The 11572-nt window shown below is 38.7% G+C and overlaps 1 protein-coding gene across 1 annotated transcript in view; it reads left to right on the plus strand.

Moving 5' to 3' along the window:
* Eif3a (eukaryotic translation initiation factor 3, subunit A) overlaps positions 1-11572 on the plus strand; it is a 43283-nt gene that overhangs the window by 7814 nt on the left and 23897 nt on the right. Inside the window, exons 2-10 of the mRNA XM_013021918.1 lie at positions 342-532; positions 664-800; positions 1365-1528; positions 3675-3874; positions 5970-6178; positions 9064-9235; positions 9786-9890; positions 10217-10315; positions 11340-11456. Coding sequence (XP_012877372.1) covers positions 342-532; positions 664-800; positions 1365-1528; positions 3675-3874; positions 5970-6178; positions 9064-9235; positions 9786-9890; positions 10217-10315; positions 11340-11456 — 1394 coding nt within the window. The remainder of the gene's footprint in view (positions 1-341; positions 533-663; positions 801-1364; positions 1529-3674; positions 3875-5969; positions 6179-9063; positions 9236-9785; positions 9891-10216; positions 10316-11339; positions 11457-11572) is intronic.

Consider the following 11572-nt stretch of genomic DNA (forward strand, 5'->3'; position numbering starts at 1 on the left):
TTTTTGTCGGTCGTGGGGCTTGAACTCTGGGCCTGGGCGCTGTCCCTCAGCTCTTCAGCTCAAGGCGAGCGCTCTACCACTTGAGCTACAGCGCCACAAATGTGATTTTTTAAAAGTTGCTGGGAGAGATTTTCCTCCATGCAGTTTTATTAGTATATTTTGAGGTAGTACCATCTTCATTGATTTAACAGTTTGGTTTCCTTTTAGAATTTCAAAATAAGCATGACCTAAGAAATAGGTAATGAGTTAAGAAATTACTTCAGTAGGTAAGGTTTAATTTACACTTGTATGTAGTGTAGTGTTTTATGTACTGACTTAATGCTGCTGAATTGTTTTTTCAGAATTTCTTGAGGTTGGCAAAAAGCAACCTGCCCTGGATGTTCTTTATGATGTTATGAAAAGTAAGAAACATAGAACATGGCAAAAGATACACGAGCCAATTATGTTGAAATACTTGGAACTTTGTGTGGATCTTCGTAAGAGCCACTTGGCTAAGGAAGGATTATATCAGTATAAAAACATTTGTCAACAGGTAATAAATAGAACTCAGTTTTGAGTTTTTAAAATTTACCTTTTAAAGTAAATACATTTTGTACCACAAATTTCCTTTATACACATACGGTTTTTTATTTAAAATGAGTTACTTTTTCCCTCCCTGTTTAGGTGAACATTAAATCTTTAGAGGATGTTGTTAGGGCATATTTGAAACTAGCAGAGGAAAAAACTGAAGCTGCTAAAGAAGAATCCCAACAGATGGTGCTAGATATTGAAGATCTGGATAATATTCAAACTCCTGAGAGGTATGTAGTAAGTTACATCTTTACTAAATATTTGGAGCAGTGTTTCTTATAAAGGTCTTCATTGTTCCCATTTGAAGTAATTTTTTCAGAACACTTACCTTTGAAGTTTTTTTTTTTGGGTCCAGTCTTGGGACCTGAACTCTGGGTCTGGGCTCTGTCCCTCAGCTCTTTAGCTCAAGGCTAGCACTCTACCACTTGAGCCACAGCGCCACTTCCTGCTTTTTTCTTTTTGCTTATGTGGTGCTGAGGAATCGAACCCAGGGCCTCAGGCATGCAAGGCAAGCACTCTACCACTGAGCTACCTTCCCAACTCCCTGAAGTTTTAAATGTATATCACAGCAACAAGTAACAGTTAAAATTTATAAAAGTGGACTGTATACAGATTTAGGATAGAAGGGCATTAATTTAAATGGTTATAACAGGTTGGGAGTTCAGGTATGTTTAAATGTGAAGACATAGGAAAGTTTCGTATCATTTCACAGTGATCACTGTTGGTTTTGAATTTTGAGTCACATTGGAAAGTAGGAAATCATAACATTTTCAAAAATTTTATTTTCCTTGTAGTGTTCTCTTAAGTGCTGTGAGTGGGGAAGACACTCAGGATCGTACTGACAGATTACTTTTAACTCCCTGGGTTAAGTTCCTGTGGGAATCGTATAGACAATGTTTGGACCTCCTTCGAAACAACTCTAGAGTAGAGCGCCTCTACCATGACATTGCCCAGCAAGGTAAATTTCACTGTGAAAGCTCAGTTAACTGATTGAAAAGTTAATTTAAAAATAGATTTTTCCAAATTAACTTCCTTTAATACTTGGAGAAATGAATTAGTCTAACCCTTAACTGAAGTATGAGTAATATTTGAGTATTAAGTAGATAGCCAAATAAGAAATTTGTATTACCAATTAAAGTAGTTCCATATGAAATGTATTGGAAAAGGTCTAAAAGACTTTTTAAGTCTTTGGAATTTTCCAAGTGATGGAAAGAAAGGAACTTTTCATTACTTTCTGGTAAAATTGATTTTTTCCCTTCTTTTGCTGGTCCTGGGCTTGAACTCACCCTGGTACTGTCCCTGAGTGCTGCTGCAGTTACAGCTTTTTGCTCTTTAATTGGCGATAAGAATCTTAGAACTTTCCTTCTAACTTAATACTGACTTCAAACTGTGATCCTTCAGATCTCAGCCTTTTGAGTAGCAAGCAATACAGGCAAGAGCCACTAGTATTTGGCTTTGATTTCTGTTTTTTACTCTATTGGATATGAAGAATTTTAGGGAAAAAAATTATTTTTCTTTTTGCCAGTCTGGGGCTTGAACTCTGGGCCTGGGCACTGTCCCTAAGCTCCTTTTGCTCAAGGCTAGCACTCTACTACTTGAGCCACAGTGCCACTTCTGGCTATTTGTGTGATAAATTGGAGATAAACATCTTACAGACTTTGATGTCCGGGCTGGCTTTGAAACACGATTCTCAGGTCTCAGCTTCCTGAGTAGTTAGGATTATAGGTGTATACCATTGGCAGCTGGCTATTTTTCCTTTCTTGAAGTCTTACTGAAGGGAGATTGAAACTTTCTGAAAATACTGCCACTTGTCGTTCTTTCTTGCAGTAAATGCTGTTTTTTGAGTAATAGCCACTTGACAGTGGCTTTAGCTTTTTTTCCTGTTTTAAATTAAGTCTTTCAATAATGATTGGCATTTCCTTTATTGAGACAGGATCTCACATAGCCCAGACTATCCTTGAATGTATGATCCTTCTTCCTTAGCTTTGGGGGGAGGGAGGAGGACCTTGAACTCATGGCCTGGGCACTGTCCCTGAGCTGCTTTTGCTGAAGGCTAGCACTCTACCACTTGAGCCACAGTGCCACTTCTGGCTTTTTCTGTGTATTGAGGAGTTGAACCCAGGGGCTTCATGTATGCTAGGCATGTATGCCAGGGGGTCTTCATGTGTATACTGAGGAATTGAACCCAGGACTTCATACATGCTAGGCAAGCACTCCACCACTAAGCTACATTCCCAGCCCCTTCCTTAGCTTTTCCAATCCTGAGATTACAGGTATGATCCATCATGCCTAGTTCTACATTTTACTGTTAAGTGACTTCAGTTATTAATGTTTTATTGGGACTATTACCCTGTGTGTGTGTGGGGGGAGGGGGTTGGCTAGTACTGGGGCTTGAACTCAGAGCCTGGGCATACTGTCCCTGAGCTTCTTTTGCTCAAGGCTAGCACTCTACCACTTGAGCCACAGAGCCACTTTCAGCCTTTTCTGTTTATTTGGTACTGAGGAATTGAACCCAGGGGCTTCATGTATGCTAGGCCACATTCCCAGCCCCCCTGTGTGTGTTTTTATGGCTAGCACATGTGAATTTTTACTAAAAGTAAATTTGGGCTTCTTGGTAACTTCATTGATACAATGATTTACTTTCTGTTAAACTTGTTACTTTGTTTTGGGTCTGTTAGAAATAGTATTTGCAAGTAGTTGATCTATGTAAATAGCTGAAATTTGATTATTGGCAATTTCTGTTTTTGTTACTGTGAAAGTATGTTGTTACACTCCAAATTAGATATGTAGTAAATTCATTGTATTTCAGCTTAGACTCTTCTACGCTTAGGATTTGAAAACTGGTGAATCTTTGCCAAATTTAAATTTCAATAATATCCTCTTTATAAACCTCTAGGACCATATGTTGGTCTTAGACCAGGACCAGTGACCATTCTTTTGTTTGTTTAGGGTCCAAAATGGTAATCTGGGCACATTAAAGTTCTGTAACATTCAAAGACTAATGATGAGTTTGGTGAATCTTGTTAATATAACTAATGTGACATTTAAATAATGAGTTGATAGTGGAAAGAACTTAGTAATATATTTGACAATTATGCTTACAGCGTTCAAATTTTGCCTCCAATATACTCGTAAGGCTGAATTCCGCAAGCTTTGTGACAATTTGAGAATGCACTTATCACAGATTCAGCGCCACCATAACCAAAGTACAGCAATCAATCTTAATAATCCAGAGAGCCAATCTATGCATTTGGAAACAAGGCTTGTTCAGCTGGATAGTGCTATCAGCATGGAACTATGGCAGGTATGTTTGAACTATTGGCTTTTTTTTCTTAATATCTTACAAAATAGACAAAGTAAAGACTTTAAGGTCTCATGGAACAGAAGATAATTTTGGTTTAATCATTGTGAAATCTGTACAAATTACGTAATCTTTCAGATTCAGCTTTTTTCAGAGAAAACGATGCCATGTCAATGCTGTTCAGAGTGTGGTCCCATGATTAATGACAGTTTGCATTAAATATATGAGCTTAGTATAGAGGAGTGTAGAAAGTTAAACTATGTATAGAGAAGAAAAACATTTGTAAAGGTGCTTGGCTGGTGGCTCATGCCTGTAACCCTAGCTACTCAGAAGGATGAGATCTAACGATCATGGTTTGAAGCCAGCCCAGGCAGGAAAGTCCATGAGACTTTATTGCCAATTAAGCACCAAAAAATCTGGATGTGGAGCCGTGTCCCAAGTGATAGAGTGCAAGCCTTTAGCAAAAAGTTAAGGGACAGTATTCAGAAAAAAACAAAAAAAGATTTATGTGTTTTGTTTTGCCTTAAGATTGTTTGCTGTACCACTGAGTTGGTTTTCAGTTTCATTTTTGTATTAACTATTGAGTTTTGTTAATTAATATTTATTGATGCTAGGTTGGATACTTTTTCGTAAAAAGGTATGTTTGCTATGCTGATACTAGAGATTGAACTCAGGCCTCAAGCATTTAACTTACATAGTACCATGCTTGGTTGAACCCAGTGATGCAAGGATGCTTATCTTTTTTATATATGAGGCCCAAAAGACATTTTTACATGATTTTGTAGTCTTATAAGGCATGTGTGTGTGTGGTGTGTGTGTATTTATAGACACACACACAATCCCTCCCTCTCCCCAGTCCTGGGGCTTGAACTCAGGGCCTGGGCACTGTCCCTGTGTGTCTTTTACCCAAAGCTAGCATTACCACTTGAGCCACAGTGCCACTTCTGGCTTTTTCTGTTTATGTGGTACTGAGGAATCGAACCCAGGGCTTCATGCATACACGGCAAGCACTCTACCACTAAGCCACATTCCCAGCCAGGCTTTTTATGTTTTGTAAAAAAGGAACAGATTACAGGAGAGGATGAAAAATGGCCAGCTTTCCATCTAAGTAAAACTGGTTTGATTCCTGGTTTGTCCTATAATATTTTCCTTTTCTATAGGTATCTGCATCTTAAATTACTACTTGTAGAGGACAAGTAAACATGCTCATAATAGGAAAAATGGATGAGTACAAAGAAAAAAAATGTTCATCCATTATCTGATTACTCAGAAATCACCTGAATTTATTCTGTTGGACATCCTTTCAGATCTTTCCTTTATATTGGCTTCAGGTGGTATAATGATATGCAAATGTTTTCCTTTTAGTCTGGTCAGTCTACTCTACTTTTTGTTTTTTTTTTGTTTTGTGTTGTCAGTCATGGGGCTCAACTCAGTGTCTGGGTGCTACCCTGAGCTCTTTCATTCAAAGCTAGTGCTCTGCCGCTTTGAGCCACAGCTCCACTTCCAGTTTTCTGGTGGTTAATTGGAGATAAAGAGTCTCATGGATTTTCCTACTTGGAAAATCAGATCTCAGCCTTCTGAGTAGTTAGGATTATAGATGTGAGCCATGTGGGCCCAGATGTTTAATTTCTAAAGAGTTGTGTGCGTGCGTATGCGTATGCTCATGCTTGGGTGTGCCAGTCCTGGGGCATGCCCTTGGGGCCTGGGTACTACTAGCCTTTAGCTTTTTAACTCAAGGCTTTTACCACCTTTTGTGCCACAACTCTACTTCTGGCTTTCTGGTGGTTCTATTGGAGATAAGACTCATACTGACAGGGCTGACTTTGAACTGTAGTTCTCAGATCTTAGTCTCCTGAGTAGCTGGGTTTATAGATATGAGCCACTGGCACCTGGCTCCTAACTAACTTAAAAGTTTAAAATGTTAGTGATTTGGTAATTATGGCAGTTGATTCAAATATATATTGTAGATAACAATATATGAAGTCATGTATATGTATGTTATTTTTGTGTACTCTTTGTGTTAGGATTCACAGCAAAATCTGAACTAGAGATTCTTAGGTTTTAGAATGCAGTGACTAATTTATACTATTACTTTTAGGAAGCATTCAAAGCTGTGGAAGATATTCATGGCCTATTCTCCTTATCTAAAAAGCCACCTAAACCTCAGTTGATGGCAAATTACTATAACAAAGTCTCAACTGTGTTTTGGAAATCTGGCAATGCTCTTTTTCATGCATCTACGCTCCATCGTCTTTATCATCTCTCTAGAGAAATGAGAAAGAATCTTACACAAGATGAAATGCAAAGGTAAGAAAGAATGTTATGGTTGGATAGAGTTGAAATTGTTTAGCAGTATTCCTAATACATTAGGTGTGAGTTGGGAAATGAGGGAGTCTATTATAGATTTGAACTCAGGGCATTGAGTTTGCTAAGCAAACATTCTACCACTTGAGTTTCCCATAGTTGTGACTACCGAAAATACCACTGTACTTTGTTTTTGGATAATATTCTCCATCTTCAGCTCCCAATGAGCCTGTCCACATATGGGTAGAATAAATTAGACAGTTAAGATAATTCCATTAGGTCATTTTTTTCTTGATATTAAACTGTTAATGATATTGTATGCTCCTTGATTTGCTGTGGGGTTATAGCCTAGTAAATTCATTGTAAATTAGAAATACTGGAAAGGAAAAATGCATTTAATCCATCATACCTACTGAACATTGTAACTTATCAACCTAGTATGCTATACTGTCTGCTGTGGACACTTGTGACTCCATAGCTAACTAGAGCTGTGGCACATTGCTTTTGCCATTTTCCAAACAAAGCATCGTAGTTTTGCTAGCCTGGGAAAAGATAAAAATTCGACTATAATTTCTACTGACTGTAGTACTATTTTTTGGGGGGGAGGGAGGTTTTTTTCTTTTCTTTTTGCTTATGTGGTGCTGAGGAATCGAACCCAGGGCCTCATGCATGCAAGGCAAGCACTCTACCATTGAGCCACCTTCCCAACCCCCTGTGTAGTGCTTTCACACTATGATAAAGCCAACATTGACAGTTGAGCCATTGTGAATAGCATACCATCTTGTCTTTGAGAGATACATACCCCAAAATAACATGAATACAAAAATAAAGTTCAGTAATCTAACAACCCAGAGATTTAAAAAGCAAAAATAGCGTAAATAGCCAGTTTGTGCCGAGCGATGCTGGCTCATGCCTGTAATACTAGCTACTCAAGAGGCTGAGATATGAGGATCGCGGTTCAAAGGCAGCCCAGGCAGGAAATTCTGTGAGACTCTGATCTCCAATAAACCTCTAGTGGCACTGTGGCTCAAGTGGTAGAGTACTCGCTTGAGCTGAAGAGCTGAGGAATAGTGCCCAAGCCCAAAGTTCAAGCCCCACGACCAACAAAATAAATAAATAAAGCCTGTTTGCTTGCTTATATATTTGGTCAGTTTCTCCCTATCTCCCCCCCCCCCCCGTCCCCATCCTTCTTGCCTTTTCCCCCCCTCGTGTGGATATAGGAATTGAACCCAAGGCCTTGTACAAGCTAGGCCCACACTCTACCACTGATTCTTAGACTATCAGCAACCTTTTCTTACAGCATTAGGGATTGAGCTTGGATGCTCATGATTATTATTAGGCAGCTGTTCTAACACTTGAGCCAAGTCCTTGGTCCCCAGTTACTTTTAAAAAATACATTGGACGGGGCTGGGAAGGTGGCTCAGTGTTAAGCACTTGCCTTGCATGCCTGAGGCCCTGGGTTCAATTCCTCAGCACCACATAATCAAAAAGCAAAAAGCCAGAAGTGGCGCTGTGGCTTAAGTGGTAGAGTGCTATCCTTGAGCTGAAGAGCTGAGGGACAGCGCCCAGGCCCAGAGTTCAGGCCCCATGACCGGACCCCCCCCCAAAAAAAAAAAAAATCAAAAATACATGGGACTATAGTTGCCTTTTGCTAGAATTGAATACATCAGGTTGCTTTTCTTCTATAGATAGCAATATGTGAAACTAAATGAATTGTTAATATTTTGCTAGTGTCTTTGGCACTCTTTAGGACTATATTGTTTCCTGTGATATAGTTCACATCTATGGATACAAGGAAAAACTTTAAAAATCTCATTCCTTTAACAAATCTATAATATCCCTTCAGTGAATATTGTCATAGTAATGAACATATTTACCCTATGTGTGTTACTTGATAATGTCATTACAAAGGCCATGTAATTTCATACCTTGTTGGAGGTCACAGACAGACTTAGAAATAGTGAAGCAAGGGTCTAACAACTTAACTCTTGAGCTTCAGAGCCCATAATCCTTAATGATCTATAGAGCTACAGAATTGAACTTGACTCCCTTCTTTTTTTTTCTTCCATCATGGGGCCTGAACTCGGGCGGGGCTTAGGCGCTGTTCCTCAGCTCCAGCTCAAGGCTAGTACTCTACCACTTAAGCAACAGCACCACTTCTGGCTTTTTCTGCTTATGTGGTGCTGAGAAATCAAATCCAGGGCTTCATGCATGCAAGACAAGCCACTGAGACACCTTCCTAGCCCCTTGACCCTCTTCTTTTTTGGGGGGGGGTTGGTCATGGGGCTTGAACTCTGGGCTTGGGCGCTATCCCTGCGCTCTTCAGCTCAAGGTGACCACTCTACTGCTTGAGCCACAGCACCACTTAGGGTTTCTAGTGGTTTTTATTGGAGATCAGAGTCTCACGGACTTTTCTGCCTGGGCTGGCTTTGAACAGTGATCCTCAGATCTTAGCCTCCTTAGTAGCTAGGATTACAGGTGTGAGCCACCGGCGCCTGGCTTTGACCCTCTTCTTAGGTTTCCAGAAATAATGGTTTGGGCTCAACCTCTCAATTCAAACTACCATAATTGTCTTCACTGACTAGCCGTTAAAATTTTATTACTCTTAGTATCACTTATTTCCATAGCTTTTTTTTTTTTTGGTCAGTCCTGGGGCTTGAACTCAGGGCCTGAGCACTGTCACTGAGCTTTTAAGGAAGTGTACCTTTTCTGTTATTAAGCCAGAAAACAATGGAAAAGAAGTGAAGTTATGATTCAGTAAGGATTCGTTTCATTAAGGTCCTTTTCTTCTCTTTTATGAATGAATAGTGCATGTACAATTAAAAGGAAGTGTTTTGCTTACTAGGCAACAGTTACAAACTTAATAGACTTAACTTTGTGCACCACAGAATGTCTACCAGAGTCCTTTTGGCTACTCTTTCCATCCCTATTACTCCTGAACGAACTGATATTGCTCGACTTCTGGATATGGATGGCATTATAGTTGAGAAACAGCGTCGCCTTGCCACACTGCTAGGTCTTCAAGCCCCACCAACGCGAATTGGCCTTATTAATGATATGGTTAGTATAAGTTTGAGCACAATAAAAATTTACATGTTTAGTACAGTTATGTATTTCTCCCTTAAATATTTTCCAGCTATGGTTTGTTGACTGCAAATAAGTACCTGAAGGTACTGAAGACCAACTGTTAAATACGTGGGACGTGTTAAGTTTTTCTAATCAAGGTTAACAGTAGTATTGCTGCCCCAGCAAGTGGCTCAATCCAGTAATCCTAACTATCAAGAGTAATTTGAATAAAAATAACTTGAAAGCTTTGTTATTGGCAATAAATTAGTCTTTGTTGAATTTAATAGTTGGTTTGCAAATATCTTACTGTTGGCTTAGAATTTTTATTTCTTTTGAAGTTTTCAGGTCTTTTCATTATAGGTAAATGCAAACTGAGCAGAAAACCCCTCAACGCAGTTTTGGATTGTTTTTTGTTGAATTTAAATGAGATTTAGACTAGATAAACCTGAAGTTATTTCTAAATTTAGTTTAATTTGTATTTAGTTCAGAACCTCAGTTGGAATACTTCCCTCAACAATTAAACCTTTTACTCTGCTAACTGTAGGTCAGGTTCAATGTACTACAGTATGTTGTTCCAGAAGTGAAGGACCTTTACAACTGGCTGGAAGTGGAATTCAATCCTCTAAAACTCTGTGAGAGAGTCACAAAGGTGAGTTTTTGTCTTTGAAGTTTTGGTTATGTTACCATGTAGCTGATGGTGGATTAGGGTTGTATTTAGCCTTGTGAAAAGAGTATTGTCCTGAATCTTTGAATCAGCGCACATTTCATTGTCTTTTTTTCTTCAAATTGGGAGAAAAGATATTTCTGATGTGCTAAACAAATCTTTGGAGGTAAATTAGCAGCATGACTAACTTAGCCATTGCTGTCAGTCACCTTCAGACATGTTAATAGCTTCATAAATTTTGTGCATTTTATGATTTTTTATAGTAGAACAAATTTAATAAAAAGCCTAATTCTCACTAATGAACTTTCTAGGTTCTTAATTGGGTCAGGGAACAACCTGAAAAGGAACCAGAATTACAACAATATGTTCCACAACTACAAAACAACACCATACTTCGCCTTCTGCAGCAGGTAAAAATAGAAATGACCTTTTTAGGAAGCGAGCTATTTTCATTTCCTCTAGATTATTTTTTCCTGTTAAAAATATTGAGGAGGGGCTGGGAAGGTGGCTCAGTGGTAGAGCACTTGCCTTGCATCCCCGAGGCCCTGGGTTCGATTCCTCAGCACCACATAAGCAAAAAGAAAAAAGCTGAAAGTGGCGCTGTATCTCAAGTGGCAGAGCGCTAGCCTTGAGCTGAGGGATAGCGCCCAGGCCCAGAGTTCAGGCCTCATGACCGGACCCCCAAAAAAAAATATTGAAGAGTTGTGCATCCTTATATTCATGTATTTTTGCGTTCAGATAGGTATAAGAAGTGGAATTCAAATCATAGTTCACACAATAAAAGCTTTTTTCCTCAGAAGACCCAGTAAACCAACCCAATAGCCTTTTTTTCCCTTCTGCTAACACAATTTGAGTGTTACTGTTAATTGAATGTTGCATTTTTTTAGAAAGTTTTTTTAAATTGTTACAGTAAAAGGAGCTTTAAATACTTTTGCTTGTTTCATTTGGGGAAGAGATCTTTATAATGTATTTAGGGATTTGCACATTTCATTGACCTGCTTCCCTTTGTATGTGAGCAGTGTTATTTCGCATGTGCTATACAAATAGTTGATGGTTAATTAGCAGATTCACTATACATAGTAATTCTGCCAGTCTCCTTCAGACAAAGCATAAAGATACTTCAATTTATTAGGTAAGTAAAAGGTCTTTATAAATATGTGACCATTTTGTTTTTTGTTTCACAAAACTAGAGTTTCAGAAGTATAAATATTTGAATAATTGTAGGATGTGATAGAATAGGAAGATGGTATGGGAATCACATTCCAGCAATGTCAACTGAATGAGTAGTGAGTTTTGGTTGGCTGAATAATGAGCTTCGGGTCCCTCTCACCCCCAACAGTGGCATAATTTCTACTTCCTATGCCATCAGGAAATTGCCATTGAAAGTACTGAATAAATAATAGTTTTATTATTAACCCTATCTTTTTTATACAGGTGGCACAGATTTATCAGAGCATTGAGTTTTCTCGTTTGACTTCTCTGGTTCCTTTTGTTGATGCTTTCCAACTGGAACGGGCTATTGTAGATGCAGCCAGGCACTGTGACCTCCAGGTATGTACTATAAAGGAACAATGACATAGTCAGAATCCCATTGAGCACTAGAGAGACATGTTCTTTGTTTTTCAGCTTTGGTAGAATGGCAGCTTTTTTTTTTTTTTTTTTTTTTT

The sequence above is a fragment of the Dipodomys ordii genome, unplaced genomic scaffold (genome assembly GCF_000151885.1).
Source record: "Dipodomys ordii isolate 6190 unplaced genomic scaffold, Dord_2.0 Scaffold58, whole genome shotgun sequence".
Classification (NCBI taxonomy): Eukaryota; Metazoa; Chordata; class Mammalia; order Rodentia; family Heteromyidae; genus Dipodomys; species Dipodomys ordii.